Source organism: Zonotrichia albicollis, chromosome 11 (genome assembly GCF_047830755.1).
Source record: "Zonotrichia albicollis isolate bZonAlb1 chromosome 11, bZonAlb1.hap1, whole genome shotgun sequence".
In the NCBI taxonomy this organism is placed as follows: domain Eukaryota; kingdom Metazoa; phylum Chordata; class Aves; order Passeriformes; family Passerellidae; genus Zonotrichia; species Zonotrichia albicollis.
The window spans coordinates 17394818-17415690 of record NC_133829.1 but is presented as its reverse complement, the minus strand read 5'-3'; the positions used below and the strand labels follow the sequence as shown (position 1 = coordinate 17415690).

The 20873-nt window shown below is 54.1% G+C and overlaps 1 protein-coding gene across 1 annotated transcript in view; it reads right to left on the bottom strand.

Moving 5' to 3' along the window:
* Positions 1-20873, bottom strand: part of HCN4 (hyperpolarization activated cyclic nucleotide gated potassium channel 4) — a 102949-nt gene that overhangs the window by 38418 nt on the left and 43658 nt on the right. The window contains exon 3 of the mRNA XM_074549624.1: positions 199-360. Coding sequence (XP_074405725.1) covers positions 199-360 — 162 coding nt within the window. The remainder of the gene's footprint in view (positions 1-198; positions 361-20873) is intronic.

Below are 20873 nucleotides of genomic sequence, written 5' to 3'. Positions count from 1 at the left end.
TTGTATTCTATATATGTTTTGTTATTTATATATATTTATATTTAATTGTTTGTTACGAGGCGATCAAGGGAATGAAATATACAACACCTGGCATCGGGCTCACTCTTTGGGAAGAGAGTGGAAGCAGGGGGAAATGATAAAACAGGGAAGAAAGGAGGAAGCACAAGCAGGTCCAGGCGCTCTCTGGCCAGCACTCACCACCATGCGGTTGAGGGACACCCAGCAGTCGTCGGGGAAGTCCTGCAGCATGGGCACCAGGAACTGCAGGCAGCCGTCCCAGTGGCACAGCAGCAGCATCATCCCGATCAGATTGACGATCCGCACCACGGCGCTGGCCAGGTCGTAGGTCATGTGGAAGATCTGCGGGCACACAGCGACAGGTGAGACAGCAGCTCCCCCAAACAGCCCCCAGCGGCACTGCACACAGTGCCAGGCTCCAGAACCCTGCTAAAGCTGCACCTGCTCAGCTCAGGCACAGTGTGCAAGCAGAACCACCTGAAAAACAGCTTAAAGACCAAAATACAGAACCAGGCAGGCAGAACCAGCTGAAAAACCAAAACACAAACTCATCATCAGTCACCCCTCCTATAGGAATGTGCCCCCTGTTGATGGAGTGACAAAACTGTCCTCTGTCCCCTTAAAAAGGAAAGAAGCTCAGAAGTTTCTGGCCTTGATTATGTGAAAAAGGCATCTCATAGGCTTGGGGGACTTCGCCTCAAACTTAAGCATAGCCAGTGGGACAGGAGCCAAAAAGTCCCACCTGAGCAATTTACTAGAAAAAGAGAACAAACAAACGAATGGTTTTTGTGGGGGGTTTTACCAGGGGTTTTACCTAGATAAGTTTTTCTCTGTAAAGAGTTTATTATTTTGTCTTTTATTAAGCATTTTTGTTTCCAACACTGCAACAGAAGCCATCCTGCTGATTTTATGCCTCCAAAGGTAGCTGAGCTATCTTGGGTGAGAAATAAACCTCTAAGAGCTTATGAGACCTGGCTCATGGGGGCTCCTATTACTCCCTCCTGCCCTGCAACTCTGCCTTCTAATTTACCGTTAAAAGCTCCATAACTCCTTCTATAAAACAAGGTGGTTGCAAATATTTCTGGACCATCAACCACCCCTGAGGAATCAACTCTGTAATTCCATCTTTTAGCTGCAATGCCCTTCTTTGCTTTCTGTTCTCGCTGGATACGTGTTCCTCAGTGACCCATGGTGGCAGCTGCCTTTGTGCTGGGTGTCAGCTGCAGTCTCTGCATGAATCAAATGCAACAAGGAACGGCCTCCAACTCAGCAGAGGCTTCTGGAAGAGAATCTGATTCATCTCTTTTCTTGTACTCCTTGTGTTCTGCTGTTACAACCCTGCCCAGGTGGGTAAAGAAAAGAGAACCATGGCAGACAGGGCTGGTTTTCCTCCTCTGTCAGTTCTTCATGTGGAAAACAAAGCTGCAAACACAACTTCCTTACAGGTCAGAAGTGACACAGCCCCTGATCTAAAGGGGTTCAGGTGGCATTACCTTACAAGGGACATGAGTGTCAGGGTGGTTGGTGACACAGGGGACAGGCTGTGTGATGTGTGCCCAAATCCATCCACCTGGCTGCTCCAACAGGGACAATCCTGGCACTGTGTGCCTGCCACGTTTGCCCACACCACAGATCAGCCTCTCATCCCACAGGAAGGCAGCTCAACAGCTAAGACAGCAGGAAACCTTTGTTATCAGCAAAGGAATCACATTTTTGCAGCTGGAATTGCTGCTGTTGGAGCTGTGCAGCTCTCCATGCCCACCTCAGGGTAACACACCCACAGTGATGCCCACATGCCCAACCCTTGCCAGGAGGGAGCACAAGGATGCTGCAATCCAGAAGGATGAATGGTTTGGGTAACTGCTGCTAACTCCATTATTTCCCTGCATCCAGGCTGGAGGCCACACTGCCAGTGTGAGAAAGGCCATTTGAGTGATCTTTCAGGGCTGAAAAGAAGAATATCTCCAAAATGCAGCATGAAAGGCTGTTCTAGGAAATCCAGCTCTCACTGCTGACTCAATAGGTCAGTATGAAAGCTGAGCACATATTTCATACAGAATAATTCCTCCTGGTTTCCTCTGTTTTCCTCCCTCTGCAGAAATGATCATTCTCATTTAGATAACCCAGAGCGAATCCATCCTGTTGGAATGAGAGCCCGGGGCTGTGCTTTTAATGAAGCTGGAGCAGCAGTTTGCAGAAGGATCTTTTGTGCCATCAGGGTTTTTCTGTGCTAATGACTTTTCCTCTCACACCTCCGGGTGTTTTTCAAAGAGCTCCAGCCCGGCTGTAACCCAGGGAGCTCCAGCCAGGGGCAGGGAGAAGCCCTGTCAGACTGAGGAAGGACGTGCCTTCCTTTGATAGATGAAAAGCAGACAGTGAAGAGCCCGAGGGCATGGATGGCTCAGGGAGCAGGTGATGGATTTGGAGCTTCTGAGAGGAGGGTGGGGATCCATCCTAGTCAGGCTTCATTTGGTGCATGCAGAGAGAGGAGAGGCTGGATTCAGTCCTTGGGATCTGGACTGGAACACCAGAGTCCCTGGATGGGAACAGATCCTTGAGGGTGACACATCTGGGCTGTGGCACCTCAGAAGGAGCTCAGGGATTCCCAGAAGTAATTATGATTATGAACTGCAAATGTCTGAGCTGCAGGTGAGACAACTCCAGTTCCAAATGTCTCAGGAGTTCCCAGCTCCTGCCCACTCCTTGGAATACATTTGCATTGCCATGCAAGAGAAAAGCAGGAGCACTCCTGGTGCAGGAATAACTGTGAAGGGCTGGGGACAAACTCCTGCCACTGAGAAGCTCCCACTGCAAAGAGGTGCTGGAGTCACACAGAATTCTGACCCGGGTGTTGCAGTGCCCTCCAGCACTTCCTTGGCTCACCAGGGAGAGCAGGGCCAGGAACATTCCAGAAGAGCTCAGAGGAACACGAGTGGTGATTGCAACTTCTCTGGTTTCCATCAGGAACACTCAGGACTTTGTGTTCTGCTGTAACACAACCCAGGCTGGGTCCCAGAGCATCACAGCTCCTTCCACCCCAGCACTGCCTGTGCTTCCTGACTTTCTGCTGCTTGCACTGGGAAAAAGGGAGCCAGGAGAAGAGCAGAGCAGGGATTCCCATTTAAAGGATATTCCTGGATAGAGAATATCCGTGGGTTTTGACAGACCAAAACAAGCTCTGGCTTCAGTATCCCTGCTACAAAATCAGTTCTGTCCTTCCAGCCAAAGTTCACCTTGCAATTGTTGTGGAAAGGACAGCTTGGGAAAGTGGGAGGACCAAAACTTGCCTCCAAAAGTCATTTCAGGTTATGTAAGAGCTCCATCTCAGAAACTGCACTTGTACAGCACGAGCTACCGGGATCCTATCAGGAGCAATCTGAAATCCTGTCAGCCCCAAGTACCTGTGCAGCTCTCCTCCATCTGGGCTGCAGCAGCATCCTCCAAACTCAGCACCTGAGCTGGAAGGAATCAAGGACACCTTGGAGAAGTGGGGCCTGGCTCTGGCAGTGCCTCCAGTCAAGGCTGTGTGGTTAATTAGGCCTGCTGCTCTGTGCTGGCACAAGGCTCAGGTGCTGTCCAAACCACGGCCACCACAGTCCCTCTGCTCCATCCGGGTCACCACCATCCCTCTGCTCCAGGCTGGCCACCACCATCCCTCTGCTCCAGGCTGGCCACCACCATCCCTCTGCTCCAGCCTGGTCACCACCATCCCTCTGCTCCAGGCTGGCCACCACCATCCCTCTGCTCCATCCTGGTCACCACCATCCCTCTGCTCCAGCCTGGCCACCACCATCCCTCTGCTCCAGGCTGGCCACCACCATCCCTCTGCTCCAGCCTGGTCACCACCATCCCTCTGCTCCAGCTTGGCTGGGGCTCTGGGGCTGGCACACACTGGGGCAGCACTGGGCAGGGCAGCAGCTGCTCCAGGCACACCCTGCCAGGGCCTACCCTTGGCACAGCCCCTGTCCCTGGCTCTGCTGGCACAGCTGGGCTGGAATCTGACTGCACATCTGGGCTTAGGTCTGACTGCACATCTGGGCTGGGATCTGCACATCCAGACTGGGATCTGACTGCACATCCAGGCTGGGATCTGTACATCCAGACTGGGATCTGCACATCTGGACTGGGATCTGACTGCACATCTGGGCTGGGATCTGCACATCTGGACTGGGATCTGCACATCCAGCCTGGGATCTGACTGCACATCCAGGCTGGGATCTGCACATCCAGGCTGGGATCTGTACATCCAGACTGGGATCTGCACATCTGGGCTTAGGTCTGACTGCACATCCAGACTGGGATCTGTACATCCAAGCTGGGATCTGTACATCCAGGCTGGGATCTGCACATCCAAGCTGGGATCTGACTGCACATCCAGACTGGGATCTGCACATCCAGACTGGGATCTGCACATCCAGCTGGGATCTGACTGCACATCCAGACTGGGATCTGTACATCCAAGCTGGGATCTGCACATCCAGCCTGGGATCTCACAGCCCATCCCTGCTGGGATCTGACTGCACATCCCTGCTGGCTTCTCCCACTCTGGAGCTGCTGTGCCTGGAGCCAAGGGGCTCTCCCAGGCCTCTGGGGGCCCTGATGCAGAGGCACCCCTGTGATCCTGGCTGAGGCAGGGTGAGCCAGCAGAGCTGAGTGCTGCCTCTGGCAGGACTCACTGCCATCCATGGGGCTCCTGAGCAGATTCTGCTCCACAGGAAAGCAATGAAATTGTGTGTTGCCCTTCACTGCTGCACTGCCAACGTGGCAGGAATCCTGTAGCTCCACACCCTGCCTGGTCCCGAGCCAGTGCTGGTGTCTGTGCCCACACCATGGTTAATATACAACTGTGATAAATCCCCTGGGGATAATCAAGGAGCTGTGACACTGCTCCAGCTTAAAAGAAGCAAAGAATTTACTCTTCATTTATGGCTTAAAAAACCCACAGACCTGAGAAGGAAATACAAATCTCAGAAGAGAATCAAAACAGACTCATATGATGTTGTGAGTGCTCCAGGGTCAGAGTTAAGGTTGTTCTGCTGTGAGGAAAAACGTGTTTACTCACATTTAAGAGGAGTATTTGTGGGCTGTGGGGAAGAAAGTTGACATGTCTTTCAGTCTGCCTTTCTCTCCTTGGCTTTTGAAGATAACAGAGGTAAAGATCCACTTTCCTCACAGAGGCATTAGCTGCCTTTTCAAACCTCAGTGTTAATCTCCCATAGACTGGGGATAGGTGGGTGCTGCAAAGAGCTTTGCTGAGCCTAAAATCCAGTTTAGCCAGATTACTGAGGGTGCCTGTGCTGAGGCCCTGCAGCAGCAGCTGCTGTGGCTCTGGATCACCCAAACCACTCATCCTGTTTAGTCCCAAAGCCAGCCTGGACAAGGAGCTGATCCCAGCCACTGTGCAAACTGAAGGCAGCTCACTGATAAAGCTGTGGTTTGGGGATCAGTGCCAGTTCTTGTGGCAAATGTCACCTCCTGCACAGCCAGGGTGAGCCCTGACTGACACAACTCATGCAAGAGGGGAAGGCTTTGGGGGCCCTGAGGAGCAGACCCAGCCTGGGAAGCTGCAGCAAGGGAGGGACAAAAACCACAGAACTGGCCGGGTGGGCTTGCCCAGGGGGGCAAAGAGCCTGGGCACACCCAGGGCACTGAGCATGGGAGCCCTGGGGAATGCAGCCAGGGCACACAGAGCCAGGGCACACCTGGGGCACACAGAGCAGCCCTGGGCACAACCAGGGCACACAGATCCAACCCTTAGCACACCTGGGGCACACAGAGCCAGGGCACACCCAGGACACACAGACCCATCCCTGAGCATGGCCAGGGCACACAGAGCCAGGGCACACCTGGGGCACACGGAGCAGCCCTGGGCACAACCAGGGCACACAGATGCAACCCTTAGCACACCTGGGGCACACGGAGCAGCCCTGGGCACACCTGGAGCACACAGATCCAACCCTTAGCACACCTGGGGCACACAAAATCAGCCCTGAGCACAAACAGAGCCAGGGCGGCACACAGATCCAGCCCTGAGCATACCCAGGGCACACAGATCCAACCCTGAGCATACCCAGGGCACACAGATCCAGCCCTGAGCACATCCAGGGCACACAGAGCCACACCTGAGCATACCCAGGACACACAGATCCAGCCCTGAGCATACCCAGGGCACACAGATCCAACCCTGAGCACACCCATGGCACACAGAGCTGCCCTGAGCATACCCAGGACACACAGAGCCAGCACTGGGCACATCCAGGGCACACAGAGCAGCCCTGGGCACACCTGGGGCACACAGATCCAACTCTGAGCACACCCAGGGCACACAGAGCAGCCTTGACCACACCTGGGGCACACAGATCCAACCCTGAGCACACCCAGGACACACAGAGCAGCCCTGGGCACACCTGGGGCACACAGATCCAACCCTGAGCATACCTGGGGCACACAGATCCAACCCTGAGCCACTCTGGGCACACACAGCAATCAGGCTGGCAGGGAAAGGGCAGCTCCCCCAGGAATTGCACCTGTGGAATGAACCCACCCTGCTGGCACACACAGCAACATCTCAGCTGCTCGTTCCCCTCTCCTGATGCTGCTGTGGGAAATGCCTCATCCCCTGCTCCTTGCTCCTTCCTCACCCTCCCCAACTTCCTATTTCTTCTCCCAGCGATGTCATTCTTAAGCTGCATCAAAATATAATCAAATTTGACTCCAGGAGGTTTCCTGTCCTGAGCAACTCCTCAGGTTTTGGTGTTTAGGAAGAATGGACACATTTTTACACATTTTTTTTTCTTTGGAAGAACAGACAAAATGCTGTTCTAGCCACTAAATTATACAAAGATAAAAACTCCAAATTTCCAAGGCGATTGTTGCTGGCAACAGGCTGAGCTGGGGAAGGAAAGAATCCCCTAAAGGAACAAAGTTGGGTTTAATGACACCTCAGGAAGCAGGAAGGATCCCTTTGGAAGGAGCAGCAGTGGGTCAGACATGTTATAAATACAAATTATAATATTGCCTTTTTGCAAATATTAATGGATTTTAGATGTGCGGTGTTAAAGTAAGTTTGTTACAAAGATTTGGATTTTATTTCTGTTCATTAAACCTGATATCAGTGTGCTGTGTCACAGTGCCTGCTGGGATGGGATAACACCCAGTGAACACAGGGTGAGCACAGCTGGGCAGATGTGCCACACAGGGTGAGCACAGCTGGGCAGATGTGCCACACAGGGTGAGCACAGCTGGACAGATGTGCCAGCCAGCAGCACTCACCCTCTGCAGGCAGTGTGGGCCAGGGCCCAGGACTGGAGGGGATAAAAAGGAACTAAAACCAAAACCCAGGAATGCACAGGCTCTAAAAGAGCAGATCCAAAGCAGAGATGTGCTAAACAATCCTCAGAACATGTAAACCAGTTTGGGGAAAAGTTTACTGTGCACAAAGGTCTGTGAATATGCAAAGGGCTGATGTAATTAAAGGTATTTAAGGGGTTAGGGTTAAATTTGCCCTAAACCAGGACATGCCCCAAAGATAACAGGGGGCTCTTGGCTGATGCCACAATAACCTTTGCTCTGTGCTCCTCGTCTCCTACTGTCCTTTATTAAACTTTTTCAATGTTCACAGGAGAGTGAACGTGTTTCTCACAGACAGCTCTGGGCTGTGCCCATCACAGAGTGCCTGGGACAAGGAGGGAGCTGGGATGCAGCTGGTTTGGGCCAGGTTTGGCAGCAGCAGATGGGCTGAGCAGGGCAGGGCTGTGGAGCACAGCAACATCTGCAGGCTGTGTGCACACTCCAGCGCGGGCTGGGGCTGTGCTCACCCGCGTTCTGCTGCGCCAGCAGCCAGCCAGAGGCAGAAGATCAAGTTTTAGATGAAGGCAAGAGTTTGGGGTTGATTCTGCTTTTCTGCTTGCTTTGCAGCGGGTGACACGAGCAGTGTCAGCAGCGCCGCTGATGCTGCCGTCACTCACCGGGCGGGGCCGCGCTGCGCCCGCAGCGGCCGCGGGAGGGGAGCGCTGCGGGGCCCAGGTGCGAGCAGAGATAGCCAAGCACATTTTACACTCCAAATCCACCGATCCTTTGTGCTGCCCTGGCAGTTTTTCCTCTGCAGGTTTCGGGGGCTGTGCTGACACTCAGCTGCTCTTATTCCCAATCTCCCTGAGCTCAGCTATCCCACAGGGACCAGCAGGGCACGGAGCAGGGAAAATCCTGAGGGCAAAGTTTTCAGCCAAACCTCGGGCTGGCAGCTCTGATCTGCTGCTCCTGGGCTGTGGGATGGCCCAAAGAGGTGTCTCAGTGTGTGCCAGTGCTCCTGCCCCAGCCCGAGGCTGGAAAACTCTGTAAGGGACCACCAAGCCTCCTCCTCCTCAGGTGATTTAGCTCTTCCCATGTAGCTGCTCCTGGTCACTGGAAGTTCTTCCCCAGGCAGAAGTTCAGGAAACAGAGATAGAGAACAGAAAGCAAAGGGAAACAGGGAAAAAAGGCATTTTCTTGCCTTCTCCCTCTGAGATTTGTGTCTACTGGAAAACATTTACAGCAGAGAAAGGTGAAATAGCAGGACTAATTAGCACTGAGAAGGCTGGCGTAGCTGGCAGATGTTTATGGATATATATAAACCCCAAAGATCCTGCCACCACCGTGTGTTTTGCCTCTTGCACTCTCAGAGTTGAGGTTGTCATGACAGCAGCCCCCCTTCCTCTCCCCATGCCACCATTCCCAGCCTAGACTTTAATCTTCATCATTTTAAGAACTTTTGTCACCACGGCAACGTGACACAGACTTTTAAAAATATTTTCTAGCACAACTCAAACGACTGTGTTTCCTGCACAGTTCCCTCACAACCTCCAGGAAAAAAACATTTGGGGTTGGGTTGAGTGTGAGACTGCCCTGGGTGTGAGACAGCAGCAGCTCCAGGGAGGAAGGATGGTGACACTGTCACCTCCAGGAACAGCAACACAAGGATTGGGGCCAGGGCTTTTTCCAGCAGCTCTGTGGCTTTGGAGGAAGCTCTGCTTTGCTTTTCCATGGGGTTTATGTTCCCACACGCCCCCAGCTCAGGTTTTCCACAGGATCCTTTGGAAAAGGGAAGGAAAACAAGCCCCCAGAGCTGTAAATAGGTTGGGTGTCTGGTTCTCAAGGGGAATTAGATCTCTTACCTGCTGAGGCTGGCTCTAATCTCTCAGGGCTCTTATCTGCATCTTTGGGAATTGTAGTCCTTCTGAGAGGCTTGCAATGAATCACTGCTGGAAATAGGTCACGGGCTTTTTTGGACGTTTAAGAATGACCACAGTCACCAGACAAAAGGTCTGCCTTGCTCAGGAGCTATACATAGATGTGCCCAGGGAAAGGAATATCTGGGATGCTGAGGGGAAAGGAGGCTGAAATCCCTGAGAAAGGGACAGAGCACACAAAACTGGGCAAACAGGAAACTGGGGCCTGCGGGCCTGGAAATGGCTCCAGAGGGGCACTGAGAGGTGCAGGGTGGTGCCAGGGACTGCCCCTGGAACAGCAGCACGGGGGTGATGGATGCCTGAGCCAGGAGCTGCAGGTGAGGCTGCAGCCTCTGCCAGGAGGGCTCACTTGTGGTCTGAGCAAACCTGCCTGGCCTGAGTGGGAAATCAGCCTGGGATGCACTGAGCTGCCAGGCCCAGTCTGCAGGCAGCTGGCACGAGCAGCACGGAGCAAACAGTGTTGCCAGCACTGCTCAGGCTGTGCCAGCCCACTGCCAACACTGCTCAGCCTGTGCCAGCCCACTGCCAGCCTTGTCCCCTGCTCAGGCTGTGCCAGCCCGCTGCCAGCACTGCTCAGGCTGTGCCAGCCCACTGCCAGCACTGCTCAGGCTGTGCCAGCCTGTGCCAGCACTGCTCAGGCTGTGCCAGCCTGTGCCAGCACTGCTCAGGCTGTACCAGCCCACTGCCAGCACTGCTCAGCCTGTGCCAGCCTGTGCCAGCACTGCTCAGGCTGTACCAGCCCACTGCCAGCACTGCTCAGGCTGTGCCAGGCCAGTGCCAGCACTGCTCAGCCTGTGCCAGCCTGTGCCAGCACTGCTCAGCCTGTGCCAGCCCACTGCCAGCACTGCTCAGCCCGTGCCAGCCTTGTCCCCTGCTCAGCCTGTGCCAGCCCACTGCCAGCCTCGTCCCCTGCCCAGCCTGTGCCAGCACCCAGGGCAATGCCAGCCTTGCCCCCTGCCCAGGCTGTGCCAGCACCCAGGGCAATGCCAGCCTTGCCCCCTGCTCAGGCTGTGGCAGTGCCCAAGGCAGTGCCAGCCTTGCCCTGGACCTGTTCCCACAGGACATTGGGAAGCTGTGCTAAGGAAGGGATCCCAACCCTTTCCTTCCATGCCATGGCTCTTTGGAAGCTGTTTGAGTTCCACAGTGACAGCTTTGGCACAGCCTGAAGGTCCCTGGTCAGGAGGTGGAAGTTAAACACCAGTAAATGAAATCCCTTCATTTGTTTTAGATCTGTTGTCCTGGAGCTCATCTGATGCTCCCTCTGCAGCCTCTGAGAGCGGATTCAGGGAATGTCTGGTGTGCCACAGGTGCCTCCCTGTCCCCATGCCAGAGCCTGACCTGGGAGCCAGGCACTGTTTGTATCCATAAACACAGCACCAGGACATGGCAGAAACACAGTCACACCAAGAGAACAGACTCCTCAATGAGACAGAGAATTGTCTTCTCAAAATTCTGACTGCTCATAGAACAGCTCTCATTCCCCATTTCAGAAAGAAATCACCAGCAACCTTTGTTGTCTTATTCCTTTCAGTCCCACCTGAATTTTTTCTTTAAAATTCAGAACAGATTTTTCAAAATCCAAGCTTGATCCCTAGGGATCCATGTGATTAACAGCTGAGATTGAATATGAACTCACTAGGTTCTGTCCTGGAACTGCAAACTTGCTGAAGAACCACAGAACTCCTGCAGTTTGCTCTTGATCAATTGACATTATTTCTTTGATGCATTTCAAACAAGACAGCACAACACTCACTTGTTACCCCTCTGCTAAGCCAGTTTGGGGGTCTGTAGGAGCACAGGGGAAGAAGAGAGCCAAAAATGCACTCCCCAAAAGGAGTGAAAGGGTCTCTGTGCTGGGCACAGCAGGGGCAGTGTGGGCAGGTGGCACAGCCTTTGGGTTGTATTTGACTTTTTACTGTCCCAAAGCAGCACCTGGGGCTGCTCCAGCCTGGCCCAGCCTGCCAGGATGCTCTGTTCTCCTCAGGGACGCTGAGCGCTCCCACCTAACTCAATCCTGAGCTCTAATTCCATTACAGCCACAGCAACCAGGCACAACTTCCAGCCCGGGCTCCTGGGGGCTGCCAGGGGCTGTAATGTCCAGGGAGGAAGCTCCTGGCAGGCCTGGAGCTGGGAATGTTTCCTGTGGCACGGGGCAGAGTGTATGCACACTCAGGGTATCATTATCCCCACTAATAACGAAGGGATGGGACTGTTTTGGGCTAAGAAGGATTTTTTGCTCAGATAAACATCAGTCTGAGAGGCTGTGAGGTTTTAGAGGTGCAAGCAGCTGGCCACAGCTGAAAGGTGTCACAAGCAAAGTCACAGCATCCTGGATGAGGAATGGAGAGGCCAGCAGGAGCAGGGGGGTCACTGTTCCCCTGTGCTCAGCTTGAGTGCTGTGCCCAGCCCTGGCCCCTCAGTTTGGGAAGGACATTGGGACATTGAGCACATCCAGAGGCTGGAGAGGGAACACAAACCCTGTGGGGAACCCCTGAGAGAGCTGGGGGAGCAAAGGAGACTCAGGGCTGCCCCCATCACTCTCACAGCTCCTGAAAGGTGCCTGTGCTCAGCTGGGGCTGGGCTCTTTCTCCAGGAACTGACACAACCAGAGCACACAGCCTCAAGCTGCACCAAGGGAAATATAGGCTGGATAGCAGGAAAAAGAGTTTTACAGAAAGGGTGATGAAGTTCTGGAATGGCTGCCCAGGGAGGTGGTGCAGTCCCCATCCCTGGGTGTGTTTAACACAGCCTGGATGTGGCACTGGGTGCCAGGGTCTAGGTGAGGTGTTGGGGCTGGGCTGGATTGATGATCTTGAAGGTCTCTTCCAGCCTGGTCATTCTGTGAATTCTATGAAAGTTTCTTTGTTACAAGGCAATGCAGAACTTTCTAACCCAATGAACAGATGCCACAAGGTTTATTTTGCTTTTCTAACCTGTCACCTTTACTCCCTTCTGCTGCACTGTGGATACTTTTACCCAATAAGTTTCTGTCTCACATGCACACAAATGCCTCTGTTATAACTTCTAAACTCTCAGCTTATTCCATGCAACCCCACCCCTACACTAGAAACCCTTCACCATTTATCAATGCAGTTTCTCACTTATTTAAAGCATTTTCTTACAACTATAGAAACATAAGTTAATGATTTTTCTATTTAATCTCTGTGTATTGTATTTTTACATCAACCCAAGCTTGTCCCAAGGCTGCAAATCAAACCCTTCAGTGTCTGTGGAAGTTTCTGGTTTTCTGAGTCCCACACAGGGGAGCAGAGGATGCTCAGCCCCAGGGCCTGGCTGGGATCCACTCTGGGCTCTCTTTGCTCCTCCTGCATTTCAAAGAGGGCAGAAGAGGGGACTGGGCCGTCTGTCTGTCACCTGTCAGGAAGGACTGGGGCACCTCCCAGCCCAGGGACAGAATCCTTGGCTGCTCCAATCCCTGGGGGACCGGGCAGAGCAGTGCCAGGCTGTGGGCACAGAGCACAAACCCCACAGGTTTGTTTGTCACTGCTGGGCTTTTCCTGAGCCAGAGTGAGAGCACCCAGCAAGGACTGGATCATCTCTGGGGACTCAGCAGTGACAATGTCCCTGCCCAGAGTGACACAAATGTATTTGAATGCAGTGTCACATGTCCCAGGCAGCCCAGGACAAGTGACAGGGACACAAAGGTCCTCCTGCTCTGCTGGGACAACAGCAGCAATGTCACCTTTTCCTGCTGCACCTGAGAGGGGACAAATCCCACGGGAACAGCACTGGGGAGGTGAATCCTGAGGAGCTGCAGCTCCCATCACCTTGGGATGCACACCCAAGGCTGCTCCAATGCCAGCACAAGAGAAAAGGGGGAAGTGCTGGGTGAATTCTTGATTTCCTTGAAGAATCTAGGGCAGGGAAAACTGGTTTTAACTAAGAAGCATCCTAGATGATATTTGTGAAAGTATGAGGGATTAATTCCTGCTGTGGTTGTACACAGATTTCATAGACTATATAGAAATGTATTCAGGCAGAACAAAGACATTGAAAAGCAGTATTTAAACTCTACCTAAAATATTCTAACATGCATTAATACATGCTGGGCAGGAAGAGAGTCCCCAAAGGCTGCCATTTTAATTAGAAATCCAACAGGAAACGCAGCTGATGACAGCTCTCAGGGCAGGAGTCCCAGGAGCCACAGCCAGGGAGAAGGAGGAGATCTGCAGAGCTCTCTGAGACACCAGGATCCCAGCAACCCCAGAAACAGCAACAGCAGCTGGGAAGGGCCTTGGAGGGGCAGGAAAATTCAGGGGTTATCAACCATCCCTGTGTCTGTGGGAGGAGATCAGGAACCCCCAAAGTGGAGCCCTTGGAAGGGGTTCCCTGTGGGAGAAGCACCCAGGAACCCCAAAAGAGGAGAACTTGGAAGGGGTTCCCTGTGGAAGGGGCTCCAAGGAACCCCCCAAAGTGGAGCCCTTGGAAGGAGCTCCCCATAGGAGGAGCTCAGGAACCCCCAAAGTGCCCTTGGAAGGAGCTCCCATGAACCCCCAAAATGGAGCCCTTGGAAGGGACTCCCCATGGAAGGAGCTCCCAGGAACCCCAAAGTGGAGCCCTTGGAAGGGGTTCCCTGTGGGAGAAGCTCCCAGGAACCCCAAAGTGGAGCCCTTAGAAGGGGCTCCCCATAGGAGGAGCTCAGGAACCCCCAAAGTGCCCTTGGAAGGAGCTCCCATGAACCCCCAAAATGGAACCCTTGGAAGGGTTCCCTGTGAAGGGGCTCTCAGGAACCCCAAAAGAGTAGCCCTTGGAAGGGGCTCCCTGTGGGAGGAGCTCAGGAACCCCCAACGTGCCCTTGGAAGGAGCTCCCATGAACCCCCAAAATGGAGCCCTTGGAAGGGGCTCCCTGTGGGAGGAGCTCAGGAAGCCCAAAAGTGCCCTTGGAAGGGGTTCCCCATGGAAGGAGCTCCCATGAACCCCCAAAATGGAGCCCTTGGAAGGAGCTCCCAGGAACCCCAAAGTGGAGCCCTTGGAAGGGGTTCCTTGTGGGAGGAGCTCAGGAAGCCCCAAAGTGCCCTTGGAAGGAGCTCCTATGAACCCCCAAAATGGAGCCCCTGGAAGGAGCTCCCAGGAACCCCAAAGTGGAGCCCTTGGAAGGGGTTCCCTGTGGAAGGGGCTCCCATGGCTCAGTAGCTGCTGTCTCAAGGAGCATTTCCTGGAGTGCTTTTGGAATTTGCTGCCTTTTCAATTTCATTGGCTGCCCCTATCTTTGCTGAATATGGCAGGAAAAATTAATACAGAACTCATCTTTTTCTAGCTGACTTATTACTTTGCAGGGTTTTCTTTTTATCTCTTCCCTTTAAAGGAAAGAATGCCAAGCTTTTCTTTTCCTCCAGGTTGCTCTCATCAGATTTCTCTGAATTCACTTTACTCTCTGGTGTAGAAGCAGCCCAAGTAACTAAAACTGGAATATTTTTAGACCCAGGTAACCTACAATGGCCATTTATATTATTTTTAGTGCCTGTCTCCACCCTGTGCTCCCTCAATCCCTGTTCTCTTTTCATCCTCTCCAGCAGAGGAGCAGAAGGGAAGAAGTTTTAGAGAATCAGCTTCTATGGAAAAGCTTCACTACAGAACACAAATGGAGCTGCTTTGTGTACTCACTCGTGTTTACTCTGCTTGGTTCTTGTTCAGTTGAAGGAAACTCAGTCCTGGGGGAATTCAAACCCTGCTCAGTGCACCTGTCCTGCCTTGCCCTGCATGGTCTGGGGACCATTCTCCAATCCAAGCTGATTTAATGACACCTCATTGCTGAGAACCCCCAGGCCAGCTGCAGGAAAATCTGCCCCCATCAGAAAAAGCAAAAATGATGATAACAGTACTGAGAAATGTCCAGAGGGGATGAGGTGCCCAAGGATGGCAGCACTGCTCACTCCTTACAGCCCCCAGCAGCTGCCACAGCCCAGCCTCCCCCTCAGCACCTCTGGGGGTCATTCACAGACATTCTGGGGGGTTCCAGCTCTGGGCCTTGCAGAGCCATGCTGGCTGTGCCTCCAGGCTGTGCCCACGGGGCTGCACCTGCCCTGGCATGCAGGGAAGGGCTGCACTGAGCCCTGGGGGTGTGGAGAACTCCCTGCTCCCCCCTGGCACTGCCTGCAGCACTGGCTGAAACCAGCAGTGCATTTGGGAGGGCTCAGGGAATCACTCCTGGCTGCAGCACTGGCTCACAGCAGCAGCAGCAGTGATTTGGGAGGGTTCAGGGTCCCAGGGAATCACTCCTGGCTGCAGCACTGGCTCACAGCAGTGCATTTGGGAGGGCTCAGGGAATCACTCCTGGCTGCAGCACTGGCTCACAGCAGCAGCAGCAGTGATTTGGGAGAGCTCAGGGTCCCAGGGCTGCAGCACTGGCTCACAGCAGTGCATTTGGGAGGGCTCAGGGTCCCAGGCTCACAGCAGCACCCCAGTGCATTTGGGAGGGCTCAGGGAATCACTCCTGGCTGCAGCACTGGCTGAAACCAGCAGCAGATTTGGGAGGGCTCAGGGTCCCAGGAAATCATTGCTGGCTGCAGCACTGGCTCACAGCAGTGGATTTTGGAGGTCTCAGGGTCACAGCAACAGCAGCAGTGGATTTGGAAGGGCTCAGGGTCCCAGGGAATCACTGCTGGTGACCCCAGTGCTGAGCTCTCCAGAGCTGTGCTAAGCACAACACCCAGCCCATGCTCTGGGGAAGTGCAGGTGTCCTGCCCATGGCAAAGAAATGGAACTGGAGGATCTTTAAGGCCCTGTCCAACCTAAGGGTTCTGTGATTCCATCATTCCATGAAGGCTGTGGGCTGCTCCATGTCTGGGATTGTACTGACACACTGCAAATCCCACACAAGCTGGGACTCCAGGAGAGGTTCAGACCCACAGCAGGAATTGAGGAAAGCTCACACTGCCTTTTCTCCCCCTAAAAAATCCTACTGGACTGGTCAAACTGCAGCAGGGCTGGATCTGTGCCTGCTGGAAGAGGGAAGGAGAAGGCACCAGTGCAGAGCTCCAGTGCTTTGCATTCCCATAATGGGTGTCTTCTCCAAGAGCCTCTCAACCCAAGGTGGGATATAATTCAGTGTCAGATGGTTATGAATGAAGGTGGATCCCTGACCCCAGAAAGCTTTGGCAGGGCAAGAAATGGGAGCAGCTGCACCCTGTGGGATCAGGCAAGGGAAGCAGGGACACCTCTTAGGTAGCATTAAGGGAAAGTTTTGGCACTCAGGGATTTCCTGTTTAAATGACACCACAAATTCTCTTTGCACTTATGGTGCTCTCCCCTCCACAAATGGAACCAGCATTAAGCTGCACATGAAGAGTTCTGCCAAAGTAAGTTGGCCTCCTCCAAAAACCAGACCTTCAGGGTTTCTCAGCAGCCTGTGAAGGCTCTGAACATCAAAACCCAAGGGTAAACTGAGCATGGGATGAGGCAAATGCAGGGCACTGAACTTGACCTCTTCAGATTTCCAAGCCTGGATGGGAGACCCCAGGTGTGAGTCTGCCCTGACAGTTTAGGGCTCAGAACCCTGAGATCAAGGCTGTGTCCCATAGCCTTGAAACCTCACAGAATGTAAGAGTTTGTGTCCTTCCACTAAACCTGGATCCACAGAACCATCATCTCCCAGAGTTTAGTGTCCATGGTAGTCCGACCTGGGAATTCAGTGAAGTTTCTCTTCATGACCACCCAGACCTGGAGACTTCCTGCAGGGAATTTGCTCAGAAGCACACAGATGGGTGTGGGCACTCCCAAAGGCAGCAAACAAAATAATCTGAGGGATGAAATTGCACAGCCCCAGAGGGAAGACTGAAAATGGAGTCAGGAACAGATGTCTGATATCCCAGTTATCAGTCTGGATCTCCCTAAAGCACCAGGAACCTCAGGCTCTGGAAGGACTGGAGTGGTGCTCAGATGTTTAATGAGTGATTGGTGTTTGAAGCTGAGCTTTGGAGCTCCCTAGCACAGAGACAAGAGATGATCTGAACATCAGGATTTCATTATGGACTCCAGCTGTGCTCCAGATACCGTGGAGGATATCGTGGACTTTGACAAGACAAAGAATTTGGTGATTTTCTCTTCTTCAGATCTGCTGGATGGTGAAAGGGAGGTGAGGAGGGAAGTGTTGAGGAACATGAGGGATGAGGTGAAGGGCTGGAGCAGAATGGATTAGGATGCAATCAGAGAAAACCCTAAACTGAACCTCAAGGAGGAAAACACTGACTGGAAGGGTCTTGGTTCCATCCCTGGCAGTGCCCAAGGCCAGGCTGGACAGGGCTTGGAGCAGCTGGGTAATGGAGGATGTCCCTGCCCATGGCAGGAGGTGGAATGAGATGAGCTTTAGGTCCCAAACCAGCCTGGAATTCCATGATTCCATGACAAGCAGCATCACCCTGCTACAAGAAAAGCAGGAGCACACAATTGGGGCACTGGGGATCAGGGCTGATGAGGAGCACAGGAGGCTCCTGTGGCAGCTGTGCCTGCACCTGTGCCCAAGCCAGCATGTCCTGGCTGTCACTCAGTGCAGCCAAGGTGACCTGGCAAGCCTGGCAAAGTCCCCAGGGGAGGCCAGCAGGGCTGTGTGAGGGGCCAGCCCCACACCCCCCATGGGCAGGCTGTCCTGCTCTCAGCAGGATCTCTCCTGGCCATCCCATGGAGTGTGGCCATGTCCCTGCTGTGGGAGCTGAACCTGGCCCAGCTCCCAGTGCAGCCAGCAGGGCCCAGGGGAGGGCACAGCTCTGCTGTCCCACTCCCAGGAGGATCCAGGACAGGGACACTGCTGTCCTTGCAGGGTCACCTCGCAGGTGGTGACCCCACCTGGGCTGCCCCATTCCCAGGGCTCCACCTGAGTCAGGCACCACTCACCCTCATGGGGCTGTGCCAGGCTCCTCCCCACCCGTTCCTGGCCCCGGGTCCTGTCACTTCTGTGCTGCCAGGGCTGGCATCTGAAGCTGGCAGCTGCCTCCCATCCATCAGCACATCCCCTGCTCCGTGCCAGCTGTCAATGAAGCTGGCACAGGGGTGCAGCCTTCCCACCCTCCTGGCTCCACAGAGCACAGAGGCAGCAGCCTGGGCAAGGGGCTGGCTGTTGGCTGGGAGGCACAGGGAGCTCTGCAGCAGCTGCAGACACAGCTGATGGCAGCAGGAGAAGCCCCCGTGTAGATGCTGCTGTCCATTCCTCCTGCTGAGGAAATGCCTTGGCTGGGGTAAAATATTCCCCAGCCCTTTGAGCTTGGGCTTTCCCCTTCAACCACTGTGGAAACGGCTTCTCTCCAGTTCCCAAGCAGCAGAGGGAGCTCTGGGGGGGTACCCAACAGCTCACACCTCCCCAGGGACGGAGGGAGCACGAGGGAGCACAGGCAGGCAAATTTTGTTCTCCAAATGACCAGAAAAATTGCTGGCTAATCAGAACAGGCACTGCCTCGCTGATTGTGGCTCCAGCTCCTCTCCCAATCCCCCATTAGCTGATCAGGGTCAACTGCTGGGCCCTGCAGCCCTGCCCTGTGCCTCAGAGCCTGCAGAGGTGGGGAGGGAAGGCTGCAGCAGCAGCACATCCTGGGGAGCCGCTCCTCAGGCAAGAGAGGGCAGAGCCCTCCAGTGCTGCCAGCCTGGGGAGCTGCTGGAGGCCGGGCTGTGCTGGCACCAGGAGCAGGAGCTGGGCAGGGGGTGCCACCTGTGTGAGGTCCCTGCTCTGAGATGCCACTGGCACCCAGAGGGACGGAGATCAGCCCGGATTTCTGCAGTGCTGGGGATGCTCCAAGAGCAGCAGGGATCCCTGGGCTGGCTGTGCAGCTGCACAGGAGCTGGGGCAGGGTCCAGGCAGCTCCCACTCCCAGCAGCAGATGGGAGCTGCTGCCAGCAGCTGCAGGTCCCCAGCCAGCACTCGGTGCAGCAGGCCAGGCTGAAGGCTGCAGATAAGGGGGCAGTGCTCTGAGATAAGGCTCCTTCCAAAGGCTCCTGGAGGAGTTTGCTGCGTGCTGTGGCTCAGGGAGGGGAGGAGGGAGAGGCTAAAGGCCAGAGGAACATATTCCAGCCTGGCTCCACAGCTCACTGCCTGCATTCCCAGCACTCCCACCCAGCCAGGGTGGAACTGAAAGGTTTTTTCCATCTTCCCAAAGTGGGCTGTGCTCTTCTTTCCCTGCCAGCTGCTCAAATGACCTTGAAGATGAAAAGGAGAGGGGTAAAAAGCCTGTCTGTGAGAAGCATCATCCCTGTGTGCTTGTACCTCATGTCCAGCAATGTCCCTGCCATGGGACATGAGAGGAGATCCAGGGAGGACCCCCCAGTTCCCTGCAGTGGAGCTGCACTCTTCCCACCACACCATGGGGTGAGCTGCTGCATGGACAGCCCAAAAGACATGACAAATATTGCTGCTTGGAATGTCTGACAACAGCCCCTAAAGAGCAAACAATCCCATGCCAGGACAGACAGGGGATGCCAGAGCTCTCCCTCCTCCTGCCTCCTTTCACAGAAACCCCTCCATCCTGCTGCCCTCCCCTTCTGCTTCCCTTTCCCATTCCAGAGCTGCACTGGGGCTGCCTGATGCCCAACACAAAATACCAACGTGCCTTTCAAGTCTGGAGGGAAGAGAGCTGAAGTGGAAATTCTTATCTGTCCTTCCCACCAGCATGAGGTGATTTATCAGCTGAAGAGGCTCCTGGTGGATGTCTGTGACTGTTGGCAAGGAGCAGATCTGGGCAGGGAGCTCAGAGCGCAGAGGGACAAGGCTCACCCCCATTCCTGTGGGAAGGAACACTTTGGGGAGAAGCAATGATCACCCTGGGTCATGGATTTTTCTCCTCTCTCCAAAGGACAGCCCTTGTCATCCTTCCTGTGCATTCAAGAGTAGATGGGAAGCAGAGGAAGGTGCTGCCTCCACTTTGCACCTCCCATGGATGCTCCAGCACACGGCAGGGACACAGGGACACCCAGAGCTCAGCAGTGCCCTAATTTACTCCAAACCACAGAGGAACATCCCCTGCAGCTGGGCACAGGGCCTGACAGAAGCCTCTGGACTTTGGCTCCCCCAAGTTTGTGTAATTAACTGCACAATTCCAGCCTAATTCCCTGCAGCCTCAGCAAGAGGCACACAGTTGGGATAAAGTGTGATTAGTGGCTGTTTGGGTGATGCACACTGGAGAGGAGGAGGCTAATCAGCCCTATTGCAGGGACAGCCTCTCCAAACTGGGCTGCACTGAGCAAATCAAGAGGAATTAACACCCAGCACTTTGCTGGGTGAAAAAAATATATAAATGAAGAAAAAACAAACACAGCTGCTGCGTCTTAACTGCTCTCCAGCCTCCCCAGGGACTTGAGGAAAAGCAGGCCTGTCAGCTCCTTTAAGGGACATTATCCTCACAGTTTTCTCCTGTGTTTACAAGGAAGCAGGGCTGCTGCTTGTTGGAGTGCTTGTCAGTGCCAGCACCGAGAGAGGCTCTCCCAAAGTTCACCTTTGGAGCTGCTCCATGCTGGGGCAGTGCTCAGGTGATCCCTGGGGAAGGATCCCTGCTCCCAAATTTCACCCTTGGAGCTGCTCCATGCTGGGGCAGTGCTCAGGTGATCCCAGGGGAAGGATCCCTGCTCCCAAATTTCACCCTTGGAGCTGCTCCATGCTGGGGCAGAGCTCAGGTGATCCCAGGGGAA